The sequence below is a fragment of the Astyanax mexicanus genome, chromosome 1 (assembly GCF_023375975.1).
Source record: "Astyanax mexicanus isolate ESR-SI-001 chromosome 1, AstMex3_surface, whole genome shotgun sequence".
Taxonomy (NCBI): Eukaryota; Metazoa; Chordata; class Actinopteri; order Characiformes; family Acestrorhamphidae; genus Astyanax; species Astyanax mexicanus.
In genome coordinates, this window is record NC_064408.1 from 131,334,315 (window position 1) to 131,345,000 (window position 10,686).

Below are 10,686 nucleotides of genomic sequence, written 5' to 3' on the forward strand. Positions count from 1 at the left end.
AACAGTAACATATATTGCTCTAGAATGTTCATATGATCCACATGTTCATTCTGACAGACAGTAATACACTACAGGATGCATAGGGGGCGCTCTATAATTATCCATAAAGTTTATATGATCCACTTGCTCATTCTGACAGACTGTAATACACTACAGGAAGCATAGGGGGCGCTCTATAATGTTCATATGATCCACACGTTCATTCTGACAGACTGTAATACACTACAGGAAGCGTAGGGGGCGCTCTATAATTATCCATAAAGTTTATATGATCCACTTGCTCATTCTGACAGACTGTAATACACTACAGGAAGCATAGGGGGCGCTCTATAATGCTCTATAATGTTCATATGATCCACACGCTCATTCTGTTAGACTGTAATACACTACAGGAAGCATAGGGGCGCTCTATAATGCTCTATAATGTTCATATGATCCACACTCTCAATCTGACAGAGCATTATAGAGCACCCCTACACTTCCTGTAGTGTATTACTGTCTGTAATGTTCATATGATCTACATGCTTATTCTGACAGACTGTAATACACTACAGGAAGTGTAGGGGGCGTTCTATTGCACTCTATATTGTTCATATGATCCACATCACGCTCCTACTAAAAGACTGTAATACACTACATGAAGCATAGGGGTGCTCTATAATGTTCATATGATCCACATGCTTATTCTAAAAGCCTGTAATACGCTACAGAAAAAGTAGAGGGCGCTCTATAATGCTCTATAATGTTCATAGCCCTGTGCAGTACTTGGATGAGATGTGTTGGGAAGTCATGTCCTCACTAATGGTTTTCTTGCTTCTGAATAAAACCTCTAGTGAAGTGTCTCAGTACTTTGGTTCATATATTTTATGTAGATTTTTTTATGTAGATATTTATTAAGACAAATATTTGACCTTAGAATTAACCCCCTAAACCTTGTTCTAAAACACAATGTTCTAATCGGGTGAGAGAATGTGGAGTTAAACAGCGAGGGAGGAAAGGGGGAGGAGTGTGGGGGTGGTGCTCTTAGACAGAGCTCAGCTCGACAGAACTCGCCCACACAGCCCGACTCAGCTATTAATGGATAAACACTAGCACGACCCAACCGGAGGAGCTCACGTCCAGAATGCTAACAGAACCCGCATAGCCAGCGTTCTTCACATTCCAGCTCTCAGAGAGTGACGCGAGTTTCTCTTAGGAGTTCAACCCACCCCTACAGTCACAAAGTGCTCAGTACGGAACCCAGAACCACGTTTAAGTCCATGTCAACCAGCCTTCAGTTCAGTTAGATATGTAGGCATCTTCCCCCCACAGAAAATGTCCAAAGCCCCAAGGAACTGAGTCTCATTAGTGGGTCAACTACTGAGTATCAGTAAGACACAGTACCCAGAACCACTGCCTTAGGACATTGCTAAAATTTAAGCAATTTAAGCAAGAAAGCAGAATTCAACAGTCAAACCTTCCTAAGGTTATAAAAACCTTCCTAAGATCATTAGAATGAAGCACTGATAATAAACAAACCTCTTTACGAGTTTAACAAAGAACCACAAATAGAAACCTTGATTCCAATGGAGAACCTCCCTGAGGCCAAAAGGCCAGAAATCATCAGAGCTCCTTATAATCCGGTGCTCCTTATGTATGAATTCTACCAGTCAGGTATTAAGGAGCAGTAAAGACACTCCACTGAAGTACAGAGTTATACAGGAGTTTCAGTTTAGTTCTCCAGCACCCAGACTGGAGTAGCATTAGCATTAGCCACTAACCGCTATTTCCTAGTTCAGAGGGGAGTATTATCAGGCCCGTAGCCTGCTCCTAACCCTGGCTAGCACTGCTGGTGTAGCATTGGCATTATCCGTTAACCGAGCTCGCTATTTCCCTGTTCAGAAGGGAGTATTATCAGCCTGTAGCCTGCTGCTAACACCAGCTAGCACTGCTGGAGAGGTTAGCCGCTAATGCTAATGCTCTAGTCTTAGGGCTGGAGGAATTTTGGGAATCTAAGCTTAATGTAAATAAACAGAAGCGTTTTACTCACCCAAATAAACAGTTTTCAGGAGAAATCTATGTAGATTAACATCCAGCACTAATCTGATTTTTAAAGAAAGTCTTTTTTATTACAGATTTGTTTACTTAGTTTAGCTTTTCTTAACTTAGTTAGCTAACACATTTAAACAAAAAATTAACTAAACCAAACCAATAGGCAAACTACCTATAAGTGAAACCAATGCTCACAAGAAGAATCCTGAGAATCCTCTAAGACTTCAAGTTAGAGTTGTCTTAGAGAGTTTGAACCCCGGAGAGGACCAGAGGACCAATTAGGACCAGTTTACAGGGGGAAGTGAACCTGAGGTTCTGGGATTAGTCTAAGAGGAGGTCCAGTATGGTAGCAGAGCCACGCTCTGGATGCTCTGGCTGTGTTGGTGGCACGTGGAATCTTTAGATTCACTCTTCTGCACTCAGCCTGAAACACAACCTCACTCTCTGAAGATCAGCCCCGTAGCGTAGCGGTGTAACCCCAAACTGCCGTGCTGCAGAGTGATCCTGAACACAGCGGATTCACTGTAACCCCAAACCACGAGTACCCATCCAACACCGGACACCGGCGCATCCTGGACACCCGCTGCCGTCATGGAAACGCAAGGAAAAGCGTGTCAGGCAGAATCTCTAACATCGCTAAGATCAGAGAGTGGACAGCAGATCTCAACTTAACGTACCTGACCTGTACTGGGGCACCAATACAATTCACTGTTTTAGAGTTTATCCTGCTTTTGTGGAAATAACTGTCTCTACTGTCCAGAGAAGACTTTGTACTAGATTTTAGTGCATTGCTGTGAAGATTTGATTGCATTCAGCCACAAGAGCAAACGTTAATAAAGCTATAATGTTGGATGAAGTTGACTACCTCACCTGGTCCTCAATTCCTCAAATCATCCCTAACTCATCCTGACTCCTCAACTCACCCCCAACTCATCTCTATCTCATCTTCGACTCCCCATCTCATCCCCGATCCATTCCCAATTCCTCAAATTTGCCCTGACTCCTCAACTCATCCCCAACTCATCCCGACTCCCCATCTCATCCCCAACCTATTCCCAACTCCTCAAATCATCCCTGACTCCTCAAATCAACCACAACTCCCCATCTTATCGCTAACTAATTCCAAACTCTTTCCCAACTAAATGATCCCTGACTCCTTAACTCATCCAAACTCATTTCAACTCATCATTGACTACCCATCTCATCCCCAACTTATCTTTGACTCCCTAACTTATCCCCAACTCCCCAAATCATCTTCAAATCCCCAACTCATTCACGACTCATCCTTGGCTATCTATTTCATCCCCAACTCATACCCAACTAATCCTGACTCATCCTTGCTTATATATCTCATCCCTGACTTATCCTTGACTCCTCAAATCATCCACAACTCTTCAAATCTCAATCTCCACAACTGCCCATATCATCGCCAACTAATTCCAAACTTATTCCTCAAATCATACAGAATTCCTCGCTAACTCATCCCCAACTCATCTTTGACTCCCCAGCTCATCCCCAAATTCTCATCTCATCTCTTCTGACTCATCCTGAAATTCCCATCTCATCCCTGATCCATTCCCAACTCCTCAAATCATCTCTGACTCCTCAACTCATCCCCAACTCATTCCGACTCATCCTCGACTCCCCATCTCATTCCCACCTCATCCCCAAAACATCTTTAAATCCCCAATTCATCCACAACTCATCCTCACATCACAAGTCTGTGCTGTACTTACGGAGCTGGGGCTGGAGTGGCGGCGGAGTTTGGGCGACTCCTTGCCGGCGGACGAGGTCTTGGCGTTGATGCAGGCATTGTTCTCGGAGTGCACCCTCTTCACCTGGCTGGCGGGTTTCTCGAAGGGTTCGAAGCCACTCTGAGTGCGCTGGACCCGGACCTTCCTGTCCTCAGGGATGGTGTCCAGGGGCTTGATGACCGAGTCCGATCCCTGGCAGCCGCGAGTGGACATCTTTGTGACACATATCTGAAAAAGAAGAAGCAAATGATTAGAGGATTACTGTTACATTTGATTAGCTAGCGTTTACTTCCACAAAATTTAGCATCTGTTCACGAACATTTAGCATCTGATCTGTTCACTACGCATTGTCCTTATGAACGATTAGCATATTTTTACTAAACATTTGTGGCATTTAACTTCTAGCATCTATACAGTTAGCATTATGTTTACAAAATCTATTAGAATCTGTTTAGAAGCATTACATTATAAAATCTGTTAGAAACTGCCCTTAGCATTAGTTTACCAGAACATAGCATCTAATCAGGTTCTAACCAGTTAGCTTCTTGTCTACTACAGAGTTAGCATAACACAACATCCATTAGCATCATTTTAGTTAGTAGTAGTCTGACAAATCCTATTTGCATTTGCTTAGCTTGTGTTGTCTACAATGTATATACAAAAATGAAAATCAATTCAATTATCTATAGGTGCACAGAATCCTTTAGCATCTATTTAGTAACCACTTAAGATTTTTTAGGATTTGCACAATAGGCATTAGTTTAAAATTCATTTAGTACGCACTGGCTTATTTTATTCTCTTTAGCATTATCTGTTTAGTAAGCAATTATTACTTTTACAAAATAGCATTAGCATTTGTTCAGTTAGCATTAGTTCTACACAAACAAAGTGTACAGTCTACCTCACTCTAACCCTCTCTCTCTCGCTCTCTGATAAGACTAATCTCTATCTCTCTCAAACCAAACACTGATTATTCCTACTCTCACAACACACACACACTCGATACACACACACACACACACACACTCACAACACACACACTAATCTAAGCAGTGTGTGCCTACCGGCCACTCCATCGCAGAGGCGACTGTCAAACAGCACAATAGGAGCAGTGTGTGTGTCGTGTTGAATACAGACCCTCAGATTAAATATTTACTGCTGGACGGGAGCTGCCCATCACACACACACACACACACATACACACACACACACACACACACACACTCACCGCGGTGACTCGGGCTCTAATTAACTCAGTCCGCAGCGGGCAGGTAGAGTCGGTTTGCAGCTCGGTGCCGGCCAGGTTACACCGTCCACATCTCAGTTACACACTGACCATCCAATAGCGTCGCATCACACTGATCAACCCGTCACTCACCACCACGGCAACCCTGTCACTCACCACCATGGCAACCCCATCACTCACCCCCACAGCAACCCCATCACTCACCACAACAGCACCCTCATCACTTACCACCACGACAACCCCATCACTCACTACAACAGCAACCCCATCACTCACTACTATAGCAATCCCATCACTCACCACCACGGCAACCCCGTCACTCACCAGCACGGCAACCCCGTCACTCACCACCACAGCAACCCCATCACTTACCAACACAACAACCCCGTCACTCACCACCACAGCAACCCCGTCACGCACCACAACAGCACCCTCATCACTCACCACCACAGCAACCCCATCACTCACCACCACAGCAACCCCATCACTCACCACAACAGCAACCCCATCACTCACCACAACAGCACCCTCATCACTCACCACCACAGCAACCACATCACTCACCACCACAGCAACCCCATCACTCACCACAACAGCAACCCCATCACTCACCACAACAGCACCCTCATCACTCACCACCATGGCAACCCCATCACTCACCACCACGGCAACCCCGTCACTCACCACCATAGCAACCCCATCTTTCACAACAACAGCAAGCCCAACACTCACCACCACAGCAACCCCATCACTCACCAGCACAGCACCCTCATCACTCACCACCAAAGTATCCCCATCACTCACCACTACGGCAACCCCGTCACTCACCACCACAGGAACCCCGTCATTCACCACCACAGTAACCCCATCACTCACCACTACAACAACCCCATCACTCGCCGCCACGGCAAACCCCATCACTCACAACAACAGCAACCCCATCACTCACCACCACATCAACCCCATCACTCACCAGCACAGCTGGCCATGCCCCATGTTTACACTGAGTGTTTACCACACGTTAGCTTTAGCTTGTGTTAAATAGCAAACCATGAACAAGCTAGTTCATGCATAACTATGATAGAAGCAAAAAAACTCATTATTTGAAAGTTCTAACATTTGCTGCTGACTTGCCATGGACAATTGGTACAGATCCCTCCCCCAGACGAAGTCTGCTGGCTAATCCTACACTACAACACACTACAATAAAGTCATTATGGCCTTTAGAAAGTCATAAGGTTTAAGCTTTTGTTCTTAAAGACTTTATTTTCTTGCCTTATATTACTTTTATACTTTAAGTAGTTTTGCAACCAGTACTTTTACTCTTTTACTTTAAGAGTAAAAAGCTTGATTTGATACTTCAACTTCTACAGAAATATTTTAAACCCTAGTATCTACACTTCTACCTACAGAGTAATGAATGGAGATACTTTTACACGTTTACTGATGTCTAGAAATCAGTGGTCTTTCAGCAAGAGGTACACTACACAACCGTTCTGCCTGTGCTTCTACATATTTTTTATGTTACATTTGAAACTGTGCTCCTGAATGTTTCCTGAATAAAGAAGCAGAATATATGTTATTTGTAGTTGAAACGCAGGGCTGTTGAGAGCTTGCTAAAAGCCTGTAGCTCCGTCCCAGAGGAGCCGAGCTTGTCTCTGAAATGTGGCCTGAAGCAGAGAAGAAAGCGTGATGCTGCAGAACACAGCAGGAGAACCGGCAGCACAGCGGAACCGGCGAGCAGAACCGAGTTCCACACACTCTCTCATCAACAGCACCAGAAACAGCAGCTGGATCTCTGAATACAGCGAGTTATAGCGCCGAGACCATACACCACCAGCCACCCGTCACCTGCCACTCCACCAGCCAGCCGGCACACACACACACACTGATCAGCACAGCACTGCCAGGCTTCAGAACAGCAGGTTCCCCTCACACATCATCTCACTCTCCTCATACTGTGTACTGGAGACCTGCCTTTCTTTACTGCACCCCTACATTTCACTCTTCTTCCATAGTATCAACCTACGCTCCCACATTACTGACTGTGCTCCTGAATCCTTGACTGTGGCCCTCATTTTCTGACTGTGCTTTAGTTTTTTGACTAAGCTCTCGAATTTGACTTTGCTCCAGATTTTCTGAATATCTTAACTCTTCTAAACTCTGTGTATCTAAATTTTTAACTGTGCATCTCTCTTGACTCCTGACTGTTCTCCTGGATTCTTGACTGTGCTCCTGAATTTTTCACTTTGCTTCTGAATTTCTGACTGTTCTCCTGAATTTGACTATGCACCTGAATGTTTTTACTGTGATTCTGAATACTTGATTGGGTTTCTAAATTCCTGACTGTGCTCCTAAATTTCTGACTGTTCTCCTGAATTCTTTTACTCTGCTTCTGAATTATTGACTGCACTCCTGAATTTCTGACTGTGCTCATGAATTTGGCTGTGCTCCTGAATTTCTGACTTTGTTTCCAAATATTTTAACTCTGTGTCTGAACTTTTGACTGTGCTCCTCAATTTCTGACAAAACTCTTGAATTCTTGACTGTGCTCATGAGTTGGCTGTGCTCCTAAATGTCTGACCTTGTTCCTAAATTTCTGAGTGTTTCCATATATTTTAACTCTGTGTCTAAACTTTTGACTGTTCTCCTGAATTTACTGTACCCATGCATTTCCAACTGTGCTTCTAGTTTTTTTTTACTGCGCTTCTGAATTTCTAAAAGTGCTCCCTTAATTGTCGACTGTGCTCCTCAATTCTCGACTGTGCTTCTGAATTTCTTACTGTATTTTAAAAAAATCACGTTGTGCTCCTATAATTTGGGATGTGTTTCTGACTGTGCTCCTGTTTTCACTGTAATGCTGTTTTCACTGTGCTCCTGTTTTCACTGTGCTGCTGTTTTCACTGTGCTCATGTTTTCCCTGTGCTCCTGTTTTCCCTGTGCTCCTGTTTTCACTGTGCTGCTGGATTCCTGACTGTGGGTGAAGTGTCTGGGATTGAAGGCAGTCTGATTCATTAGCGCTAACGCTAACACCTTAGCTCTCACTGCAGCGCTGGTTAAAGGCCTTCACTCCACTCAGTTTATAAATTACGGGGTTTGATGGAGAACAGCCTCGGCTTTTCAGAGCGAAGAGGGATCCTGAGGGCCGTTAATTGCACTTGACAGGTTCATTACTCACACACACACTCTACACAAACACACACACACACTCTAAACACACACACACACACACTCTAAACACACACCTAACACATGTCAGCCAACCAACACAAAGCATGGCAGCGGTCAAAACCACCCGCTAACTACAATGTGTCTTTACAGTGTGCACACAGTGTGTGTGTACAGTGTGTGTATATAGTGTGTAAAAATGTGTGTACAGTGTGTGTACGGTGTTTTTACACTGTGCATGCAGTGTGTTTACAGTGTGTATACAAAGTATGTTATAGTGTGTATATACGGTGCGTGTATAGATAGTGTATATATAGCTTGTATATACAGTGTGTGTATGCAGTGTCAGTAACTTGGTAGGAACATATTGGGAAAGATAATCAGTTACTGATTTATTAATTATCAGTTTCTTATTACTGTCGGGATTGATTTATAAATGTTTAGAGAGAGTTTTAATAGGAATTAATGTGGGGATTGATTTATAAATGATCAGAGGGAGTTTTAATAGGAATTATTGTCGGGATTGATTTATAAATGATCAGAGGGAGTTTTATTGGTAAATTACTGTGGGGATTGATTTATAAATGATCAGAGGGAGTTTTAATAGGAATTACTGTCGGGATTGATTTATAAATGATCAGAGGGAGTTTTAATAGGAATTACTGTCGAGATTGATTTATAAATGATCAGAGGGAGTTTTAATAGGAATTACTGTCGGGATTGATTTATAAATGATCAGAGGGAGTTTTAATAGGAATTACTGTCGGGATTGATTTATAAATGATCAGAGGGAGTTTTATTGGTAAATTACTGTGGGGATTGATTTGTAAATGATCAGAGAGAGTTTATATAGGAATTATAGTCGGGATTGATTTATAAATGATCAGAGGGAGTTTTAATAGGAATTACTGTGGGGATTGATTTATAAATGATCAGAGGGAGGTTTATTGGTAAATTACTGTGGGGATTGATTTATAAATGATCAGAGAGAGTTTATATAGGAATTATTGTCGGGATTGATTTATAAATGATCAGAAGGAGTTTTAATAGGAATTACTGTGGGGATTGATTTATAAATGATCAGAGGGAGTTTTAATAGGAATTACTGTCGGGATTGATTTATAAATGATCAAAGGTAGTTTTATTGGTAAATTACTGTGGGGATTGATTTATAAATGATCAGAGGGAGTTTTAATAGGAATTACTGTCGGGATTGATTTATAAATGATCAGAGGGAGTTTTATTGGTAAATTACTGTGGGGATTGATTTATAAATGATCAGAGGGAGTTTTAATAGGAATTACAAATTACTGTCGGGATTGATTTATAAATGATCAGAGGGAGTTTTATTGGTAAATTACTGTGGGGATTGATTTATAAATGATCAGAGGGAGTTTTAATAGGAATTACTGTCGGGATTGATTTATAAATGATCAGAGGGAGTTTTATTGGTAAATTACTGCGGGGATTGATTTATAAATGATCAGAGGGAGTTTTAATAGGAATTACTGTGGGGATTGATTTATAAATGATCAGAGGGAGTTTTATTGGTAAATTACTGTGGGGATTGATTTATAAATGATCAGAGGGAGTTTTATTGGTAAATTACTGTGGGGATTGATTTATAAATGATCAGAGGGAGTTTTAATAGGAATTACTGTGGGGATTGATTTATAAATGATCAGAGGGAGTTTTAATAGGAATTACTGTCGGGATTGATTTATAAATGATCAGAGGGAGTTTTATTGGTAAATTACTGTGGGGATTGATTTATAAATGATCAGATGTAGTTTTAATAGGAATTACTGTGGGGATTGATTTATAAATGATCAGAGGGAGTTTTAATAGGAATTACTGTGGGGATTGATTTATAAATGATCAGAGGGAGTTTTATTGGTAAATTACTGTGGGGATTGATTTATAAATGATCAGAGGGAGTTTTATTGGTAAATTACTGTGGGGATTGATTTATAAATGATCAGAGGGAGTTTTATTGGTAAATTACTGTGGGGATTGATTTATAAATGATCAGAGGGAGTTTTATTGGTAAATTACTGTGGGGATTGATTTATAAATGATCAGAGGGAGTTTTATTGGTAAATTACTGTGGGGATTGATTTATAAATGATCAGAGGGAGTTTTAATAGGAATTACTGTCGGGATTGATTTATAAATGATCAGAGGGAGTTTTAATAGGAATTACTGTCGGGATTGATTTATAAATGATCAGAGGGAGTTTTAATAGGAATTATTGTCGGGATTGATTTATAAATGATCAGAGGGAGTTTTAATAGGAATTACTGTCGGGATTGATTTATAAATGATCAGAGGGAGTTTTAATAGGAATTACTGTCGAGATTGATTTATAAATGATCAGAGGGAGTTTTAATAGGAATTACTGTCGGGATTGATTTATAAATGATCAGAGGGAGTTTTAATAGGAATTACTGTCGGGATTGATTTATAAATGATCAGAGGGAGTTTTAT

The 10,686-nt window shown here is 41.6% G+C and overlaps 1 protein-coding gene across 2 annotated transcripts in view; it reads right to left on the reverse strand.

Annotated features, from left to right (window-relative positions):
* Nucleotides 1-10,686, reverse strand: part of cdk14 (cyclin-dependent kinase 14) — a 75,628-nt gene that overhangs the window by 34,499 nt on the left and 30,443 nt on the right. For both annotated transcript variants that reach the window (XM_049469101.1, XM_022686927.2), the window contains one exon: nucleotides 3,768-4,013. In XM_049469101.1, coding sequence (XP_049325058.1) covers nucleotides 3,768-4,013 — 246 coding nt within the window. The remainder of the gene's footprint in view (nucleotides 1-3,767; nucleotides 4,014-10,686) is intronic.